Source organism: Hyaena hyaena, unplaced genomic scaffold, assembly GCF_003009895.1.
Source record: "Hyaena hyaena isolate Hyena2069 unplaced genomic scaffold, ASM300989v1 scaffold_247, whole genome shotgun sequence".
Taxonomy (NCBI): Eukaryota; Metazoa; Chordata; class Mammalia; order Carnivora; family Hyaenidae; genus Hyaena; species Hyaena hyaena.
Genome location: NW_024080879.1, coordinates 171,853 through 194,676, shown reverse-complemented (window position 1 = coordinate 194,676; position 22,824 = coordinate 171,853). Strand labels below are relative to the sequence as shown.

General features: G+C 40.4%; 1 protein-coding gene across 1 annotated transcript in view; it reads right to left on the bottom strand.

Annotated features, from left to right (window-relative positions):
- Window positions 1-22,282, bottom strand: part of PTPRO (protein tyrosine phosphatase receptor type O) — a 241,249-nt gene extending 218,967 nt beyond the window's left edge. The window contains 3 exon segments of the mRNA XM_039244655.1: window positions 21,476-21,604; window positions 21,607-21,825; window positions 21,878-22,282. Coding sequence (XP_039100586.1) covers window positions 21,476-21,604; window positions 21,607-21,825; window positions 21,878-22,282 — 753 coding nt within the window.
- Window positions 22,283-22,824: the final 542 nt, after the last annotated feature.

The window sequence follows — 22,824 nt, the reverse complement described above, 5'->3', positions numbered from 1 at the left end:
AGAAAACATCTCTACCAGAGTAAATGAAGTAGGAAATACAGTAGTTTTTAATGAGATAATATTATTTATTTATTTATTTATTTATTTATTTATTGTTTTTATTTTTAGAGAGAAACAGAGCACAAGAGTTGGGGAGGAGTAGAAGGAAAGAGAGAAAATCTTTTTTTATACTGTTTATTTATTTTTGGGAGACAGAGAGAGACAGAGCATGAGCAGGGGAGAGGCAGAGAGGGAGGGAGGCACAGAATCCGAAGCGGGCTCCAGGCTCTGAGCTGTCAGCACAGAGCCCAACATGGTGCTTGAACCCATGAACTGTGAGATCATGACTTGAGCTGAAGTTGGACACTTATCCAACTGAGCCACCCAGGTGCCCCAAGATAGAGAAAATCTGAAGCAGACTCCACACTCAGTGGAGAGCTCAATGCGGAGCTTGATCCCATTACCCTGGCATCAGGACTTAAGCCAAAATCAAGAGCCAGATGTTCAACCGACTGAGCCACCCAGTAGCCCAAATATCATATATTTAAATCGTGCCTTACAATTTACAAAGTCCTTTCAGAAATTATCTCATTTAGATTTCATTGTAATCCTGTGATGTAGAAATTTTCATTTTTACAGATGGGTAAAGTGAATAAGTGATTGTGGGCAAGTAATCTTTCCTCCATGCTGCCTTGTTTCATTATGATAACCCTAAAATACTTTTCCATCAGGTACTTGGCTTTCTCCAACTTGAGATACCTATCACAGTTTATTAAAAATCTATTAAAAACTTGGAAAATATGCTCACTCAAAAACCTTCCCCACCATCATTTTGCTTCAAAGTGGTAGAAATCTATAAAGGCAGGACACCTTTAATAATAGTACAGCACATTTTGTCATGAGCAGTCTGTTCCCTCAAAAATTATCATAAAACAGATTGAGAGCTAAATATGAAATGCTGAGCTCTCCAGTTAAAGCACAGACCTCATTTCATTCAGATCAACTCAAACAGATGAGACAGAAGAAATGGCTGAACAATTATTCTGTTTTTTTCAGTCATGCTAGTACACTTCCAGCTCAAGGTTGAGATAATTTACGGAGGAGCTGGTATGGCATAGTATGCCTGGCAAATAATTTCTCAGCAGGACATGTTCTGAAGCATTAATAGCCATATTCTGGGGCCTTCCTTCTATGCAAGCATCATCATTTTTACTACTTTCATATACAGAGCTTAGTATCTCATAACCCAACAGAAAAATTTAAAAAGCAAAAATAACACACCCTTGGGCAAATGAAGTAAGCTCTTTAAAATTATGTTAACAGTTCATGCCGTTCTCCCACATCTTTTTTCAAGATACTCTAGTAAATTAAATAAAAAGAGGAGAAAAACAAACAAAACTCTTATCTTCAGGTATGCTTTTTCTTTACAAAACCAATTTCACAGAACAGTCAGATGTGTAATAATGGGTGTCTTGGGGATGTAATTTTTTATGCAACTTGACATGCAAGTCATGAGTAATTAATTATGTCTTCTATTTACACTTTGTCAGATAAGAGTATTAAACAGAAGAGCTGAGAGGAACACAGAGCGCTACCATTAATCTGTTTAATTTGCAAATCTAATGCAATCAAAAGGAAGACATTAGTGTTAAAATTGTTTTTGTCCAGGTGGCATCTTTCATGGAGGAAAAGGCCCATCTGAGGTATAAATGCTGCACAAAGCCAGCAAGCTTCAAAATGCCAAGCAGGCTTCCAAAGCCAGAGCAGAAACCTTCCTGGGCGCCTTTATTATTGATTCTAAATGCTCTGTACAAAAATCGGACTCTACGTCAACACACTGCATTATATTCGGCTCTGTTCAACTATCTAACAAAGGGCAGAAGCCCCAATCCATTAAACGGAAGGTCGATCATGTGACCGACAGACTGATTGACAGAAAGGAGAAACTGCAAGAAACATCTTTGGATGAGCAGGAATCATCTGTCTCCAGGAGTAACCTGTAGCCCCTTTCTTTCTGGATGGCAGTCCCCACCAGTGCCTTAAAAGCCGATTCAGTCTCCTGTGTCTCAGAATATTTCTGTCTTAAAATGTATTTATTTGCTTTTAAATTTTTAACATTGTATTTATTTTTGAGAGACAGAGCACCAGCAGCGGAGGGACAGAGAGAGAGGGAGACACAGAATCCCAAACAGGCTCCAGGCTCTGAGCTGGCTGTCAGCACAGAACCCGACGGGGGGCTGGAACCCACGAACCGCGAGATCATGACCTGAGCCGAAGCGGGACGCTCACCCGACTGAGCCACCCAGGTGCTAGAATATTTCTATCTTAGGAGGAAGAGGCAGAAGATATAAGTTAGTGAATGAGGAAACAAGCAATGTGACAGCTTGCACACGGAACGGTACGATACAGTGTTCAGATACTATGGCTTCACTCCTAACTCCTTCAATACTTCTCTGAAACTCGGTTGACTCATTATTGAAAGGGTGATGATGATTACAGGACGATATTAGGATGAAATGAGGTCATGTATGCAAAGTCCCTGGGCCAGTCCCCAATAAACAGCAGCCCCTCAATAAATGACAGTGATCGTCAGGATCACCACCATCATTCTGAGTAAGACAGTGAGCTTTGAAAGAACTTATCTTTTCACTTCTGCCAGAGATACTTGTACTGGCTGTTTCCTTTTGGATAATGTGGATAATGTGGTCCTACGTTTGGTCGGACCTTAATTGCTGAGTTGGTAGGATGTGTATGTGTAAAACAGGTTCAGATTTTCTATTCAGTTTTGTCTAGCAGAATTTCATTTTGCTTGTAGTTTTAAATAAAGGATAAAACTGTAGAAGAAATTCTACAAGCATGACAGAACATGTATGTGAATTATAATTCTTATAATAGGCATGGCAATTTTTAGTCCCATGCAGAGGATCTAATTCTGAAAGTATAAAACCGAGTAAAGGGAAATATCATTCAAAATGGAGGTCCTGGTGGTGCCTGGGTGGCTCATTTGGTTAAGTATCCAACTCTTGATTTCGACTCAAGTCGTGATCTCACAGTTCATGGGTTTGAGCCCCATATCTGGCTGTGCACTGATAGCAAAGCCTGCTTCAGATTCTTTCACTCCTTCTCTCTCTGTCCCTCCCCTATTCTCTCTCTCTCTCTCTCTCTCTTTGTCAAAATAAATTTAAAATTTTTTTTTAACTTAAAAACTGGAGGTCCTGAAGGGGAATCACTGATGCATGCACCACCGCTTGCGGCTTACTCTGTATATGTTGATTAGAAGAAGCTTACTTTACTATCCCAAGCAGGAGGAAGGAAGATTTTCTCCTTGCCCAGCAACAACCCAGCAAATGAGAACCACCACAATTGAGCCAATGAGAAGTTGCCACAACCCCAAACTCTTACTCCCCTCCTGTAGACTTTTGTTTTCAAATAGCCCTTCCCAAACTTCTCTCCTTTGTTCTCCGGACTTGCCTATGGTTTGGCATAGTTTGCATGTCTCAAACTGCAATTCCTCTGCTATTCCTGAATAAACTCATTCTGTTAGTATACTAACTGGCTATTTTATTTTGAAGGTTGACAAAAGTATGCTGACAGTTACAACTTGTGTCTGAAAAAATCCACTTATTTTCCTTTTATCTCTAAGAGTGCATACAGATTAATGCATAAACAACATGATCCAGGGGTGTTTAAATCTAGGGACTAATTTACTGAACTACCCAACCAACAGAGGATTATTTTATCTAATTAAGACAGAGCGCACGTATTTAGAATTAAGCATTTGCATTTACCAGCAAATTCAGAATTATAAAAGCAATTAAATCTAACATGAGGTATGATAATTTTTTTTCCTGCACACCACTGCTGAGCTAAAGCTCATTTTGATGTTTGCCTTTGTAACACTGTTGTACAGAGGGTTATGAATAAGAAGCTCCTGGCTGGGAAAAACCACCTTTTCCACCTTGCTCTCAGCCACTCAACCCCCTTAGGACCTGAATCCATCCACCCTGTTTTACTCAAGACTCCATTTTCCCACATTCCTGCTTTTGTTCCTATTTCTCCAACCTGTAATGTTTTCCTTAACCTCGTCATCTATCAGACTCTATCAGATCAGATTTAGACGAAAATCTGTCTTCATTCATGAATCTAGTGCTCCTTCAGCTCAAATGCTCTCTCCCTTATCCGAAGGCAAGGGCACTTTGCCGCATATAAGTTATCTGTCTTACTTATTTGCAAATAAATGTATTACTACTTCAGGAATCCCTTACAATGGTTAAGTCATATATTGCCTAGTAACTTGCTATATGTTTATATTATTTCCCTTTATATTACAGACTTCCTGAGGGTATAACTTTGTCTTATACTCTTGGAGATGATGAACACAGCACCTTTCTTACATGTCCATTTAATATATGTTTGACGACTGACTTGTTGAAATAGTTAGATACCTATTTAGCTCCATATACCCTCCATTCATCTCCCCTTTTTACTCAAGCCTTCTAAACCTGTCTTACACTTTTTATTTCATTCTAATTTATTTATACTATTTCCAGACATGTTACTAAATAACTCCCCCAGAAAGGAAGAATGATATCACTTGATTAATCAATAAAGTATTTTGTCCTTACTTCCCACAATGGTAATTTCTGTTACTCCATTTTCAACTATTTTCTGAAGAGTCATTAAGATGTTGTCTTTCACACTGATGTTATCGGAATTATGAAAAGACCAATAACTTTTGGTCCTTTCCAGAACTCAGTAGATAAATCTACCTAAGAATGTAGTTCAATACCCAACCTTCCTCATAATGCCTTTGAATTTGTGGTCAATGGTGCTGTATTGAGGTCCTTGTGCACGTACCTTCTTGATTTTTTGTTTCCACATTTGCTTAGATATCTTTATCTTCCCTGCAAGTATAATTATTTTCTTTCTAAGGCAGTCCTCATAAGAAAGAGGCTCTATCTGTCAACTAGTCAGTTAAAATACTTATCAGAATGCCAGGCACAATAAAAATAAATAAATAAACAAATAAATGAATAAATAAATTAATATTAAATGCTTAATAAGGTTTCTTAACCTTTTCCTTTGATAAAATTACAGATTTATGGAAGGTTGCAAAGAAATGTACGCAAAGGTCTCACGCACCCTTTACGCTGCCTCCTCCAATGTTGACATCTTGCATATCCAAGTAAGAAAATACCCAAAACAAGAAAATGTCCAGACTATGAAATTGACATTGGTACAATCCATAGAATTTATTCAGATTTCACCAGTAATTATGTGCTCAGTGGTGTCTGAGTGTATACAGATCTGTATACTTTTATCACGTATAACTTCATGTAACTACCACCATGATCGTCCATTATCACAAGGCTCTCCCTCATGCTGCTTCTTTATAGCCATCGCTACGTCCTCCCCTTGCCACCCAACCTTTAACCCTCAGCATTCATGAGTTTGTTCTCATCTCCATAACTTTGTTATTTCAAGGATGTATATAAATGGAGTCTTAAAGTATGCAACCTTTTGAGATTGGCTTTTTTCACTCAGCATAATTTTCCTGAGGTTCATTCAAGTTGCTGTGAGTGGTATTGCCTGGTATGGGAATATCACGGTTCACTGAACCATTCACTGACTGAAAGCCATTTTGGTTGTTTTCAGGGTTTGCCTAGTACAAACAAAGCTCCGTAAACATTCCTGCACAGGCTCCCGGTTTGGATGAAGATAATTACAGTTCCTCGTACATGGCTAACTCAATCTATTCAAACCATAGATTCTCAGAGATGGGTGAGATGGGTGAGGAGTTGGTGAGTACCTTCCGCACCAGACAGTTTTGTTAGTGCATTCAGGAAGGAGTAACCATCTGTCCCGGCTCCCCCAGCACAGGCCGATTTATGTCTGCTGTCCTGACATAATGATCCCTTCACTCTCGGAAATGCCCCGGTGAGTATGACAAATTATATAATCACTCTGCTTCAGATTACTTAAAGATGCCAAGCATTGCTATTATGCCTGCGTGGCTATGATGGAATTCTGTTGGAGTAGATTGCTGTTTTTGTCATCTTTCTGAGTACTTCTGGAGGGACTCTCTGGAGTCTGAGAAATGAGATCGTCCTCTTGCAATGAATGATAGTCTTGCTGAAGCCTCTACTGTTCTTCCCTCCTCCTTTTCAGTTAGAAAATGTCACTCACATGTGGAATTTAAGAAATGAAACAAACAAGCAAAGGGAAACATTTAAGAGAGAAAGAGAGTGAGAGACAAAGCAAGAAACAGACTCTTTATAGAGAACAAACTGAGGGTTACTGGAGGGGACGGGAGATGGGGGAACAGGTGAAATAGGTGATGGGGACGAAGGAAGCCATTTATCATGAGGAGCACAGGGTGACGTAGGAAAGTGTTAAATCATTATATTGTACACCTGAAAAGAATATTACATGGCATGTTAACCAACTGGAATTTAAATAAAAACTTTTAAAAAAGAAAGCATACAATATATATTTATTTTTAAAAAGTGTCTTCTTGTGAGTCAGATTTATGGTTGGGAACAGCTTCTAAGCTCATGTCTTACCTCTGTGTGTCTTAGCTCTTGTCACAGCTCCACAACTGAGAGGTGAGGACTCTTCCCCACCACTGCCAGCTCGAAAATACTTGCAGTGATAGAGTCTGATAGGTTTGGCTTAGATGCAGCCCCCAAATGGGCTTATGTTAGGGCAGGTATTTACCCCTTTGACAGATCACTGTGTCCAGGGCATTGAGGCCAAGTAGGAAGATAGCAACACCTTTCAGAACATATGGATCAGAGAGAAGGAAGTTTCCTCTACAGAGGGCAGGTAGTGGAGTACATGGCAGACTTGGCCATAGAAGAAATGGCGTCCTGGGCAGCCGCTGTCATTTGTGCCTGCTGTGAAAGGATCAGCAATTCTACATCTTTTTGACTAGGAAGCCTATATTCTTCCATTTTCCTATGCACTGTATTTAGCGATGGAGAAATGGGCAATAAATGCTTGCAATATAGCCTCTGAAGTTTTTCTATGTGGTTAATTCTGAAGTAGCCTCACAAATGAGAGGCCCACATATAGGCGACGATCCCCAACACCTCATGATCATAATCAGTCTGTATTATCATCCATGTCCTTAACGAACGCAAATACAATTGGGAATTGGATACAGTCGACCCAAAGATCTATGACCTAATGTCCTAAATTGCAGAGGACTGAAAATGCTTGAAAAATCTATCATAATACATTTAAGTGAAAAGAGTATGCTAAAATAGTAGGACAATTTATTGCTTTTTATTTTCCTTACATACTCACTTAGATACACAGACATTGGAAAAAACTTGGAATGATATAACTCCAGATGGTGGTTATTTTGGAATAGAGTGTGTAGGAATGACGGCTTTCTTCTTTTTCTGCCTATTATATTTGACAGAGTTTCCTCAGTGAACGTGTGTTAGTTTTTGAATTCTTAATCCATTATTATGAAATTCTTGTGTGTCTGGTGATGCACACCTGATTTGGACGTACTTAGAGGTTTCAAATTAAGGACTCCGTTCTTCAGAACCTCCAAAAGCCATGTAGTAAAAGGCTAATTGAAGGCCTCGGCACAGCATCAAGAATTTCAATAGGAAGATTCTCATTAGGTTCCCAATTAGCCTTCAACAAAAATAAATAAATAAGACAATGGTGCATCAATCAGATGAAAAAAGACTTACAGATAGAGCTGTATTTTGTTAGTTGCAAATACACAAAAAAATGAATTCCAGGAAGCAACGTGGAGCACCTCTAAAGAATGGCTGATTTTTAGCAGAGTTAACAGTTTCAGCTAATTAAAAAGAAGCAACTGATAAGCTGTTTTTAGGATTAAGTCCATAATACTTCATTCTAAGCCCTTGCAATCATCTTGGCACAGTTCTGACAACACTGGAATCCCCATATTACAAATCCCAAGTACCTAACCATTTTGAGCGAGGCCTGTAGTCATTTCCGAGAGACTAATTAAAAAGTATAAATTAGTTACGGGAAACCGTAGAGGAATTTCTCTATGATGATGAAAAAAATGAACTTGGCCACATCTCATCACTATATTTATATGTAAGTAACTGTGGTACCCATACATTTCATACATCTATACAGGATTTTTCTATAATCCTTTAAAGGAGGGCCACATGACTCACTGTTTAATAATACATGACAGACAACATACAATTCCCTTGGCTTTTTATTATTCACCTTATTAATCAACTTATTCAGAAACACAATAAGCCAATTTTTCTTCCTAGATAAAATCTAGGAATTTTAAGTACATCCAAGCAATAAGGCATTGCTTATGATAATGGTGTTGGCACTTATTGTAAATATGATGCTTTTACTTGGTGGCATTTGGCAAGAACATTCCATTTTTATGACTACGCTTTAGTTTTTAGCACAATGTCAAAGTACATAGAAAGGCTACAGCAATATTACTAGAGTGTCTATTTCATGGAGCACCAACTTGACTTTAAGAGAAAATTCCTGGTTGTCAAGAGAGAGGATGATGTAGTCTAATTCTGACATAGCCACTCAGAGAAAAAAGAGACTTATATAAATGTGTTTTTGAAAGTTTCCAGAAACCTTGATTTGATATTTAAAAAATAAAAGGTGATTAAGCTTAAGGAAAATAATTTATTAATCATAGAATTGTGGTTAATACCCATGCATGTGAGTATATCTATACTTGATCACAATTTTCTTCTGTTCTTGGTTCTAAGGGATATATTAATTTATCAACAAACAAAAACAAAATTAAGGTAATAAAAGAAAATTACATCTAGGGGCGCCTGGGTGGCTCAGTCAGTTAAGCGTCCGACTTCGGCTCAGGTCATGATCTCACAGTTCATGGGTTCGAGCCCCGCAACTAACATTTTAATGAACACAATGCTACTTTAATCAACTAGCTCAACTAATTGTTCATATTTGGATAATGAAATATTTATTATCTAGTATTTCCGTTAAGTATGAAAATTATCATCTTTTTCTATATAAAGTTCCGTGTTGGGATCATATACAGGAAAAGACATCCGTTTTCTAAAATCCATTTAAAAACTTTTCAGTAAAGTACTCATATGCATTTAAAAATATCATTTTTAGGGGTAAAGAAAATCATAAGTTTTAAGTATTAAAGAAAAATAATAACTTATCCATCTAGCTTCAATTAGTTATATAAGTTTCTGAAAATGAGTTTAGAGGTCGGGAGCCAATCTGAGTACATCAACATGCAGGGTGAGAGGAACATGAGGAAAAACTATTTATAAAATTCTTTTAATGTTGATATTTTCAAATTGTAAAGCCAAGAAACAACACACTCTCCACACTGGCTTCCAGGAATACTGCTTGGCAATGAGAAAGAATGAAATCACGCCATTTGTAGCAACGTGGATGGAACTGGAAGGTATTATGCTGACTGAAATAAGTCAGTCAAAGGGCAGATATCATGTTTTCACCCATATGTGAATCTTGACAAACTTAACAGAAGACCATGAGGGAAGAGAAGGAGGAAAAGTAGTTACAAACAGAGAGGGAAGGAGGCAAACCATAAAAGACTCTTAAATACAGAGAACAAACTAAGGGTGGATAGAGGGTTGGGGGAGAAGGGAAAATGGATGATAGGCATTGAGGAGAGCGCTTGTTGGGATGAGCACTGGGTGTTGTATGTAAGCGAGGAACCATGGGAACCTACCCCCAAACCAAGAGCACACTTTACACACTGTATGGTAGCCAATTTGACAATAAATTATATTTTAGAAAAAGAACACGTTCTCAGATTTCAAGAATTCAGAAACAACTTTGTTTTAGAAGTTAAATTATACACATAGTTAATGAATAAGAGAGAGAGAGTAAGTGATTTAAAAAATCTGAGTTTTTACTTTACTACAAATGAGAATGGATCACACAACAGAACCCATCTGTTGCTCGGCCACACATCGTTTGTCCTTGGCGGTTTATGCTGACCTAATAAAACAGCAAGAACAAAATATGCGAGCACCCTCATCTTGATGTCTAAAAGAGTTCATTTGCACTTACAGAAAGGCCTCTGCTTTCTCCGCAAGATCAACGAAGCAGCCTTTCCAGACCATCTCCTCATTTTGCTTCCCCTCCCTCCCCCAGGCACCACCGCCTGACAGACTTTCGCTCCTCATTCATGGGGCTGTGCACCAGCCCCAACCCTGCACTGGCATGCCTGCATCCTGCTCTTCCTCCTGAGTCTGTCCCAACGCTGCTGGCCGATCTTTCTCACCCCATGTACTCATTCAACATTCATTCACGTATTCAACAAGTATTTACGGCACATCTACCATGGTCCAGGTGCTGTTCTAGCAGCTGGGGATACAGCAGGAAACAAAATGGATAGAGTCCTTGCTCTCATGGAACTTACAAACATTCCAAAGGAGGAGCAAGTAATAATAAAGTTCTAGTACAATACCACGTGGCGAATGATACATTCTCTGAAGACAATAAATCCTGGAAAACGTGTTAAAATTTTAGAGTGAGGGGGTGATTTTAGATTGGCTGTTCACAAAAGACACGTTGAGGATATGCCCTTTGAACAGAGATTGGAATAAAATAAAATCTGCATTTATAAAATGCTTATAATGGACCATACAGTTTTCTCATGCCAGTACTCTTAAACCCTTATCATGGTTCATCACGGGACCCTAGTGGGAAAAATGAAACCTGCCTTCTACCCAACCAGTTGCTGTGGCCACAAAAGAGTAGAATGGGCAACAGGCAGAAAATCTGGGCTAGTGTAAACTGTGAAAGTGGTATTATGGGCGGCTGAGGACAGGACAGAGAGCTGACAAGCTGCTCACATTTTGTCTTTATAACCTGTCAGGTCTGCTGGCAAAGAGTTATTCAGAACATGCAAGAGAGCAAAAACAGTCACAACACAGTGCTCGACTCAAGTGAAAGAGAAATAGGAGTAATGTGTGAAAGCTACCACCAGAAATAGCTCATCCACAAACCAACCAAACAACAAAACGGGTGTTGAAAAGTGGAGCAGCCACCTCTTTCCTGAGAGCGATTTCACCATTTAAAACCAATTGGCACGGGGGCGCCTGGGTGGCTCAGTCAGCCAAGCAGTTGACTTCAGCTCAGGTCATGATTTCATGATTTGAACCCCATGTCGGCCTCTATGCTGACAGCTCGGAGCCTGGAGCCTGTTTCGGATTCTCTCTCTCTCTCTCTCTCTCTCTCTCTCTCTCTCTCTCTGTCTCTCTCTGCCCTTCTCCAGCTTGCTTGCTCTTCTCTCTTCTCTCTCTTGAAAATAAATCAACATAAAAAAAAGTTAAATCAATGGGCAGTAATATTAGAGACAAACAATACTGAATAAAACCCATTGTTCTCTCAAGTTATATAGTAAGATAATTATATTGGAAAATAGGGTTAAAATTAATTTTTCATTTTTCAATAGCCAAAAGCCAAAGAACCCTTTTGTATATACAGCGTTACCAAAACTAGAGTTAGTGTACTCCATAAAATAAGAGAATTATGTACATTTCTTTTCTTCTAAGACATTTTCTTGAAAAACATCAGTCCTTGATAAGAAAGTTGGGAATGGTTACTTCCCTTCATGCAAAGACTTCTGATTCTGAGATTTAAATTGTAAATGATCCTGCTATGTTTTTTCTTATCATTAAGGTTAAATTTCTGACTTAAAAAAATGGTGATAAAGGAAGAAAAAGAAGTGTCTAGTGTCTAGTGTCTAGTGTACGAGCACTGATACCGTTTCTTAGAGTATAATCACTATCTCTTGCCTTTTCTTTTTCTTTTTGTACAGAACACTTGCTGAGTGCTAGCTGCACTCTAGGCACTGTTTTAAAGTACTTTATGGCCATTATCTCACTTATTCCTACCTGACAATTATCCTCTGACATAAGTACAACAGATTGCCAAGTGACGCCAAGGGCACCACACAAGTGAAATAACTTTTCTCCACATCCTGCTTGTTGGTAAGTGGCATAGCCAAGGGAGCCAAAATCGAAATCTGATCTCTCTGACCTGATACCTATGCTCTTAACAAATAAGTGCCTGGTTCTCTACTCCTCAGCTCTTCCCGCACTACATAGAGATCAACGGCCTACCTATTTTCCAGACCAAGGATATTTTCCAGAGCTTAGCTTATGGGAGCTTTCTGCTGTGTTTGATGTTGTTGTCCAATCCTACCCACTTGAAATTTCCTAGACCCCTAATGTCCTTGGTTCTGCATTCCTCTTATACCTCTCTGGATGTTTCGTCTTCATCTTCTTGGGTTTCTAACAAGAAGTAGAATGTTAGGGCTCCTCAAGGCCCATCATGGCCCACTCCTACTGTCTACTTTTCTCTCTCGGGACATCCGCATTCGTATCTCGAGGTCTGCCATCCTCCCTGGACATCAGACTTATATCTACTAATACTTGTGTGTTTTGGGGTGGGGGACACTTCAAACCCAAAAGACTTTCCTCTAAATTCATCATGTCCTATATATCAGTGAAGGTCCCAGTAGGGCTCTCCGGGGAAATCCTAGAGAGTGTAATTAAAGGACTATCACTAAAGGTGTGGAGCAGTAACAATGTTACGAAGCATGTTAGGAAAGGAAGTAAACCAATCTGGAGGAGAACACGTTCTTACAACTGCAACATTTCAGGCAAAGGTGTCAGTTATCTGGAAGTCAGCTTGAAAATTACCCTCTCCCCGGTTTGCCAAATCTAACCAGTCTTGTCAACTTAGCTATGTCTAATACTGTCTCTCTTTTTTTAGCCTCTTTTCCCTTCACCCTAGGGTCAACACTTGTCATCTCTTAACTGGACCAATACAATAACCTCCCAGTAGTCAACTGCTTCTGGGCCCACTCCACCTTTGGGATAAACTTTCTTACAGTCAAAAGCTCTATCTGAAATGCAAATCTTACTCTACTAAGCCTGGCCCAACCCTTCAATGATCCTCTTCACCTAGAAAATAAAGATCCTACTTTTTAGCACAGCATATAGGATTCTCCATGATCTGGCATCTAACCCTTCCTCTCCTTTTGTGCACTACTGTAATTTACTAACTACTATCTTACTTCCATTCTTTTTCCAACACTGGGCCTTCGCTAATGCGGTTTTCTCTGTCTATATGTCCATATTTTTATTTTTATTTATTTTTTTAAATATTTTTATTTATTTCTAGGAGGGAGAGAGAGAGAGAGAGAGAGCATGAGCAGGGGAGGGTCAGAGAGAGAGGGAGACACAGGCTCTGAAAATGGGCTCCAGGTTCTGAGCTGGCCTTCAGCACAGAGCCCGACGCGGGGCCCGAACCCACGAACCGCGAGATCATGACCCAAGCGAAAGTCGGATGCTTAACCGACTAAGCCACCCAGGCACCCCTACATGTCCATATTTTTAAACCTAATTCAGGCTCAGCTCAGGTATCATCTTTTAAGTAATCATATCCTAAACCATGAGATATAGTCTCTCCTGTAGCATATTAACATAGTTTTCACTATTAAACAAACAAAAACCTCACTCCATTTTAGTGGCATTTTCTTTTATGTCTGTTTTCCCCACTATGCCATTTGTGAAGATTCAACTGACTGTTGTCCATTCTTGTACCTACAACATCCGGGACAATTCCTGACACACAATAAATAAATATTCAATCAATGTTTGATTAACTGAATGGAATTGGACAGCAAATCATTATCCTGGAATCTGAAAGACAGACTTCATATTGAAGAAGCAAAGTAACTTCTCCATGTGACCATTCTGGCTTTGGGGAAAGACTGGTCAACCAGAAGAATTTATAGGATACCCTTTCAAGGAAACGACATGACTAGAGAGGTTAGTCAGAAGTTAAAGCCAGGATCACAAGGCAGTAATGCTAGAGTTAATCAAAATAGAATCCTGATTCAGAAAGTAAGGTAGGAGTTAGGAATCAGAACGCAGATCAGACCAAATATGGAAAGGGCACTGCAGCTTCTGTGGAATTCTCTAACATCTGGTTTGTAAATGCCAATCACATGCTCCTATGAGATGAATCAAGAGGGAATCATAATCTAGTTCAGCACACAGGGCTATAGTTGGTGTCTGATGGGTGGGGGGTAAAAGGAACAAGGGACAGAAATTTCTCTGTGCATCACTTGATCAATAGGAGGGCCCTAAAGAAGGAACAGGATCAAGGACCTGGTAGATCCATGATATTTTCTCACACACAAATAATCTATTATTAAAGAAAAGTACGTGTGCAGAAAGAAAACAAACACAAAGTTTCCATTATCTGAAAAGCAGTTAGATGAGGTGATACAGAAAAAGGGCAACATTCATCAAGTAAATCACATGCACATTAGTATTACGAAATACAATTCTGATTTAGGACCCCTACATTGTAGACAAATTCTTTTTATTTGCTTAGTCAAGGTAGAAAAATTACCAGCTTTGCTTGCTTTTAATTCGCTTTATGGTAGGAACAGTTTTGTTAGAAAAATGAGCTGCACAGCATTCCTATTTAGGAAGAGTGGGAAACCAAATAAATAAAGACCATTCAATAAGAAATTTATTTGCATATAAATAGAAGGATGGCAATACATTTGTTTTCATCAAACTTTCTTTTCATTGATTCCTTAATTTTCCCTATATTCATTTCCTTACAAAAATCACTGTGAATATTTATATTGGAATATGATTCTCAGACTCCGAGGATTTCTATTTTTCAACCCTATTTCCAGTTCTGATTCTCTGTTTCTGAAGTATTTTCCCAAGCAACTCTCATTTTTTCCTCCTTTATCTCAATTTCCTGACAAAAAGGAAGAGAAAACCCTTCCTTATCAAGAAGCCTCTACAACCTAGTTTCAAACATCCTCTGTTTGTTGGTTGGTTTGAATGCATTCAGAAGGAAAAACAGTTGGCCTTTTAGGTAACTGGAATGTCTAGGAAAGCAGACATATTTCCTTGGAGAACTGGATTTTAAATGAAAGAGTTAAAAATGGTTTTCTGTACAAAGATAAAATATGGTTGTACTTATAGAAATAAATTTGAAGTCTCCATGTTCAGAGGGGGAAAAAAACCAAAACCTAAGGATCAATGCGCTGGAGACCAAAGACAAGCTCGTGAAAGGACACTTAGTAATTAGGAATAATTAGTGATTGTAGATTACGGAGAGGTGCTTCTTGAGGTTATTTACATATTGTTCTGGGTAGCTGGTAGAAGCAGTATGAAACTTGTTGGAGCCAACAGCACCAGCAGAGATGAGGATGGGAGTCTTCGTATCTGCCTCTAGCTTCCTTCCACCCCATTCACCCCGTTGCGCATTCTTTTTTTTTTTTTTTTTTTTTTTTTTTTTTTTTTTTTTTTTTATTTTTTTTTTTTTTCTAGGAGAGAGAGACAGCGTGAGCAGGGGAGGGTCAGAGAGAGAAGGAGTCACAGACTGAAACAGGCTCCAGGCTCTGAGCTGGCAGTCAGCACGGAGCCCGACGCGGGGCTCGAACCCACGAACCGCGAGACCATGACCTAAGCGAAAGTCGGACGCTTAACCGACTAAGCCACCCAGGCGCCCCCGGTTGCGCATTCTACTTGGGCCACATGAACCGTGTTTTGGATCCTCAAATCAAGGACACAAGTATACACAGAAGTCTCTCACATACTTATTTAAGCAGAAAGAGCTAATGCCAATGGAGCTTTGGGGCCATGATAGAAGAGTTCTTTAAGGCTTTGAGTTATGCTCTTGGATTAAACACCACCATAGATAGAACCGAGACTAGGGTGTAGGAAAGGCTTCATCTCTCTAGGGCAAAGTGATGGCAAACATTAGAGGGTTTCTATTATAAGAATGCAGAAATCTCTGTAAGCTGTAGCTGGTAGCGGTCACAGAAGAATGATGATATGGAAGAGGAAGCAAGGATATGACTTGCAGAGTTGGCTGGATGTTGGCTGAAGCCGCAGGTCAAATATAGAGGTAATGAAGGCGATTTCCTCTATTATTCCAACTGTGTTATCAAATTGATGACAGCAAATACAGTTGAGGTAACACTGGTGAATAAACGAGCAATCAAGAGTGCTCCATTTTTGGGAAAAAATAACACATCTGTATTTTGATTTATAATTTTAATAAGTTCTTAATATAAGGAACTGGTAACTTTTTATTATTTTTAGTGTAATACAATGTAATTATAGTGATTTAATTCACATAATGATAATGTTCTCATGTTTTCCTTAAAGATGTGTTCGCAAATCAATGTGATGATAGTTAATACTTTTCAATCAGAAACTATATAATGCTGAAAATTTAAATTCTGTTTATGAAGCTTCTATTATTTGCCTAGTTCCACATACTACGCACAGTGGGAGACAAAAAATTCCAATATACTTTCCTTTATTTCAAAAGTAAATGTAGGGGCTCCTGGGTGGCTCAGTTAGTTAACTGTCTGGCTTCGGCTCAGATCATGATATCACAGTTGGTGGGTTTGAGCCCTGCGTCAGGCTCTGTGCTGACAGCCTGAAGCCTGGAGCCTGCTTCGGATTCTGTGTCTCCCCATTCTCTCTGCCCCTCCCTGCTCATGCTCTGTCTGTCTGTCTCTCTCTGTCTAAAATAAATAAACATTAAATATTTTTTAAACAAAAAATTGGGGCACCTGGGTGGCTTAGTCGGTTGGGTGTCCAACTTTCACTTAGATCATGATCTCGCTGTTCGTGGGTTCGAGCCCCGCGTCGGGCTCTGTGCTGACTGCCGGCTCAGAGCCTGGAGCCTGTTTCAGTCTGTGACTCCCTCTCTCTCTGACCCTCCCCTGCTCACGCTGTCTCTCTCTCTCTCCCAGAAATAAATAAAAGACATTAAAAAACTTAAAACAAAATTTTTAAACAAAAATAAATGTATTTGGAGTAATAAAATGAACATACTAGGTGCTTTCTGGTGAAGCTCATCATTGCAGTGGGGCTATGCTTCTGAAAATGCAGCACTGAAACTATGTACCAGAAGGCATTAAATTAGGTAAAAAATGAGAATTTTTTTTTTTCTCACATGGCCACTCCTGTTAAGCTTTCTATTGTGCCACACTGTTAGCCATCACAATGGCGTAAATAGGTGCACCAACAGTACCCAACACTCATCCTTGACAAACCCTTAAGACTCAAGTTGGAATTATAACACTCAGGGGTCAATGTGCTTCCGAGTTTAAATACCTTTAAGTTGGATATTTAGATGCTAGAAATAGTGCTACATTTACAAATAAAGTACAGGGGTACTTGCGTGGCTCAGTCAGTTAAGCATCCGACTTCAGCTCAGGCCATGATCTCACAGTACATGGGTTCAAGCCCCACAGCGGGCTCTGTTGCTGACAGCTGGGAGCCTGGAGCCTCCTTCAGATTCTGGGTCTCGCTCTCTCACTGCCCCTCCCCTGCTTATGTTCTGTCTTCATCTCTCTCAAAAATAAATAAAACGTTAAAAATTTTAAATAAAATTATAAATAAAAATAAATAAATAAATAAATAAAGCACAAAATGGGGTGCCTGGGTGGTTCAGTTGGTTAAGTGTCTGGCTGTTGATTTCAGCTCAGGTCATGACCTCATGGTTTGCAGAACTGAGCCCTGCGTTGGGCTCTGCACTGATAGTGCAGAGCCTGCTTGGGATTCTCTCTCTCTCTCTCTCTCTCTGACCCCTCCCCTGCTCGTGCTCTCTCTCTCTCTCACACACACACATACATACACAGAAAATAAATAAATAAACATGAAAAGAATTTTTTTAAAAGTACAACTCTTATATTGTTCTTAATTACTTATATCTATAGACATGTATTTTCTTATGGGTCAAAATGAGGCAGAGGTATGGTGTAGATTTTTTAATTCCTTTATGTAACAACAATCTTTCACACAACAAAGAACACAGGCAAACATGTGGACAGTGGGAAGGATTATTACCCAATCCCTGGTAGAAGCCCAGCCTGGTGAGCCTCCTCCAATTTAGTGGGGATGTCATATGCAAAAGAGTTTCTCTAAAAGGTTGGCGACAACATTTATCAAAGGAGTCAGTTGACAGAGGAGTTAATAACAGGAAACTTCATTGTGAGGAGGGTAGTTCTGGCTACTCCAGAAAGATAAAAACATTATAGTTCATCTGCCAATGTGCCAATGTTGTAAAATATAGAATGTGAATGATACCTCCATGAGGAAGTGAAAATTCTTCCATGTGTGTGTGTGCGTGTGTGTGTGTGTGTGTGTTTAAGAGAGAGAGAGGGAGAAAGAGACAAAGAAAGGGAAGGGGGGTGGGGGAGACAAGAAGAAGGAGAGGAAGAGAAAGAGGAAGAGAGAGAGAGAGATAAGTGGAGAAAGGCAGACAGACCTTGGAAAGTGGATATTTCTCCTAAAGAGGAGTACTATGACCAACATCATAACACTCATGCTTTATAGAATTAAACATAAACCTCTTTTCAGAAAACATAATTAACTCCTCTTTCAAATTTAATGTTCTTTAATTACATATCAGGTAAGAGCAGACACGGAAGAAAATATAGAGAGGAGGTTAAGGAAAGAAAGAAGGATTCATGCCAAGCCTATGAGTTTAGGGAAACATTCCACTTGACTACTAATGAGCACCATTTCAAGGAAGGCAGAATTTAAATTCCTATGATGTCATATTCTACAATTTGCATCTTAGTTGACAAAATACCGATATTGAGTGAACTGATACAGGAAGCAATTTTCAAGAAGAGGTTTAGTAAAGATAGGATAGGTGAGAGAAATGATATTGCTGGGAATTATGGGAAAATGGACAAGAGAGAGACTCATCAGATAAATACTCCTTTTACATTCATATGTGGGTTGAAGATTTCCAAACTGGTAGGTTCCCAGTATCCTTGATAATAGAGTTCTACTTTATTTTTCTACTACATATACCATCAATATTGATTATGAAATTTAAAAAATTTAAATTTTTTAACCTTAAGTTTCTGTTTATGCAGCACTTGTTGTGCAGATATTAGCTTTATAGGATACAGTGAATGATATAGACAATCTGAGATGTCTGATTAAATGTTCCTATCAGTAGCTAGGGATTAGGAATGATGCACAAAGACTTCCATGGCCAGGCACATTTAGTCTAGCTCAGTGTAAGTGGTTATAGGCAATCATACAGATTCAAATTTTTAGACTTCCCCATCACTTATACGCTGCTGCTTGCTTCTGATTTGTGAAAAAGATAAAACTATAAATCTCGCCTCATATTTTGGTTTCTCTAACTTAGGGCTTTGAAGAATTTTCATTCTTATATAGAAGATACTAATGTGGAGTAGTGAAAGATTTCTTGACATAATGAGAGCTACAGAGATTTGGGGGAGGTTGGATAAATGTTTCTGACTCAGCACACAGAGCTTATCATTGAGATTCAATCAACAATCTGCTATTTAACAACAGAATTGTTTTCCGGACTACTTTACTGACACTTATGCAAAACCTTGAATGCAAATGTATCTCCAAATTATAAATAGTGCCCATTTTATCGTGTTATATATTATTCCCAAATGTAAATGCATTATCTTTTGTGTCCAATTTAACACTTTGAACATCTCTTTGTCAACCGTAACAAATTAAGGCTAATGAAATAGCATATATGAAATACCAAGAAGACTGGCTGGCACATGATGGGTATTCAGTATATATACATATAATTTCTTTCCCTCTGATTTGCTTTACATTTGGGCAACACAAAACCACATTTACATAAAATAAAAGGTAATGAATGACTTGCTTCACAAAATTAATTGTCCCATTACAATATTTATTTAAATGACAAGCTTTATCAATGTATTCACTCTGTGATGCAGTTAACCATAATTGACATCCATCTGCAAATGGGCAAAAATATACCTATTATGTGAAACAAGGCGAACCTCTATTACAGTCCCTGAGAATACCATTATGCCAACACTGACTGGATTTTCTCACATCTGTGTCAAGTTTTGATTAGAAGTTTTGCCACATAATTGACTTTTTAATTGCAGCACTCTATCCCCATTCTCAAACTCATCCTTTGGCCATTCAAGAAATTCTCATTTGTTATGAAGAATTCAAATAACCTGCAGTTATGCCAAAGGTTGGGTTTGGGTCAGATGTCACACATGTAAGTCTTAGCTGTTACTTAGAAAAATGCGTGGTGATGCTATTGCCCACTTGGGATTCATGACCAGTGTTGCATAGACATAAGAGTTCTGACAGAATTTGACAAATAGAAAAATTAATAGGAAGCATAAATAAGTCTAATGCAATTGTGGGGTATGCTAAAAGAGCAATCTCCTAGAGTGAAAGCCCATGACCAAACTTATCATTTACTAGATTTTAGGTAAGATTGTCATTTAAAACTTTAAAAAATGTAAAAACATATTAAATAGAACTTAGAATTTCATATATTCACTATTGTTCTTTCTCCTTGAAACTATTTTTTCCTCTATTACATTATAAACTCTAATGTATATAAACTCTATAAACATTAATGTTTCCATTAAGAAACGTTAAAATACGGAATGTTTAAAATTGATGCTTTTCTCAATCCATTGGTCCTATTCCACTGTCTCCTTGTCAACTATTCATAATTAATGGTACATGGAAGCAAAAAGTGACTCTTTGATAGAAGGAAACATTTGCATCTATTAACGTACATCCATTGCCAAGGTAGCGATGACGGTGGTGCTGAAAGGATAGCTCCCAGTCACCTGTGACCCACTTTGCCAGGAAGCGGAATGGACTAAAAACTAAAGCAGACCCACTGAGGACACAAGTGGTAGACAATGACCTCCCAACTCCACACTACTTTCCAAGCAAACATGTAGCTGAAATTTTTTTGAAATATTTTCTGCACAGGATAGCTACAAAACAAGCATTTTTTAAAGCAGCCACTGTCCTTTTCATTTTCCTCCAAATGACAGCCTAAACCTGCAGAATCTAAAGAAAACTCGAAAAAGTTAATTATACAGATTTTTCTGCCGTTTAAATTTAGAGGCACCAGCCTTTGTAAATAAGGTGGTTGTAAGGGGAATGCTCGGGTTGAAGATGAAGATTTGGGGAGAAGAGTTCTCTCCAGGCTCAAGCTGACACTCGTTCAAAGAAAACCATGCTCACGACCCACCCCGGCAGTCCTTCGCGCACGGGGAGCTCAGCCCCAGGTGTGTACTTCCAGCAGAAAGTCCATTAAGACAAAGCAGCCGCGCACACGGTTGGAAAGAGCGCCGGGGTGCAGCAGTGACCAGAAGGAAAAGCGACCTCATTTTGTCTGGTGAAACACTACCTAACAAGCCCACCTGTGATGTGGATACGAGCGGCGGTGGGGAAAAAAAAAAAAAAAAAAAAAAAGGCACAAAGGGTGAAAGCTGGAGGGAGCAAACTTCGCTGCTTTGCCATCCCATCCCTCAGAACCGCCGGGAACACGCACACGCAGGGTAACAAAGCTTGCGGCCGGGCTGCGCGGAGCGCGCACGCGGGCAGGACGGCCGCGGGCAGGGGCGAGGGGTGGGCGCGCTCCCTACCTTGAGTAGCACAAAGAGGCAGAGCAGAGGCAGGAGGCGGCGACCGCCGCGCGTTCCCGCGGGCAGGTGCCCCATCACGGCGCGGACGGGGACCCGGGGTGGGGGTGCGGGGGGCGCGGCGCGTGCGACCTCCCCCGGCGGCGGCTCACAATGGCGAAGTGAGGCTGCGGCCTCAGACCGCGGGCGCCGAGGCCGCTCCCGGCGGGCGCATGCTGCCTTCCCAGCCCCCGTGCGCCTGCTCCCTTCCGTCTCCCGCGGTCCGCCTGGAACGTGCAGGCGCTGCTGTTCTTTAACCGCCAAGGATGGAGAGGGTGGGGACCGCGGTGGGCGAGGCTCCGCCGCCGCCGCGGCTGCGGGTGGAGACGCGGGGTCCGCGTGGCGAGCGGGAGGCCGGGCCCGCACCCAGCCCGCCGCCGCCCTCTGGCAGCGGGACGCGCTCCCTCCGGGCTGCGGGCTCACCGAGTGACAGCGGCCCCCAGCCGTCCCGCCGCCTCCCCGCGCCGGACGGCCCCCGCTCCAGGCTCCGCCCCCACCCTTTCCGCGGCCTCCGGGACGCGGGAGTCGCGCGCGGGGTTTCCGCTGACTCCTCCGGAGCAACTTGGGGGGCGGATCTCGGCCTCCTCTCAGTCTTCCTAAATGTGCTCCCAGCTGCTGTTGTAAAAGTAGAGAAGCCCCTGGAGGGGAGCGGTGGTCGTGACTGGGGTGATGGGGTGCGCGGTGCACGCCTGTGTGACTGATGGGGGGCGCTCCGTTCTCTCCGTCCCACTCCCACCCGGCTGAAGTAGCCCAATTATATCCATATTCCATTTGAAATCAGCCCTTCTATAAATGTCAAGGGCTGCCTTTTCGTACCAAAGTCTGTCTGTCTGTCAGGTCGCCGAAGTGGAATATAGAAGTCCAGGGGAGTGGGGATCACAATACATTACATGTATTTATAAACATATACTTTAAAGATGTGTAACTATTTAAAAACTATTGGCGCACCTGAGTGGCTCAGTCGGCTGAGCGTCTGACTTCGGCTCATGTCGTGGTCTCGTGGCTTGTGAGCTCGAGCCCCCGTCAGGTCAGAGCCTGGAGCCTGCTTCAGATTCTGTGTCTCCCCCTCTCTCTGCCCCTCGCCTCCTCACGCTCTGTCTCTCCTTCAAAAATAAAGAAATATTTAAAAAGAAAATAAAAAATAAATTAAAAATAAAAAAGCTGTTGAACTTTCCCAGAATGGTTATACTACTACTTGGGGGGTAGGGAGTGGGGGAGGGAGTTCTGGGACAGAGGTGTGTAATGAAAAAACTGTAATGTTAGGAATCTTTGTGGTGATGAAACAGTTCTGTATCTTGATTGTGGCGGTGGTT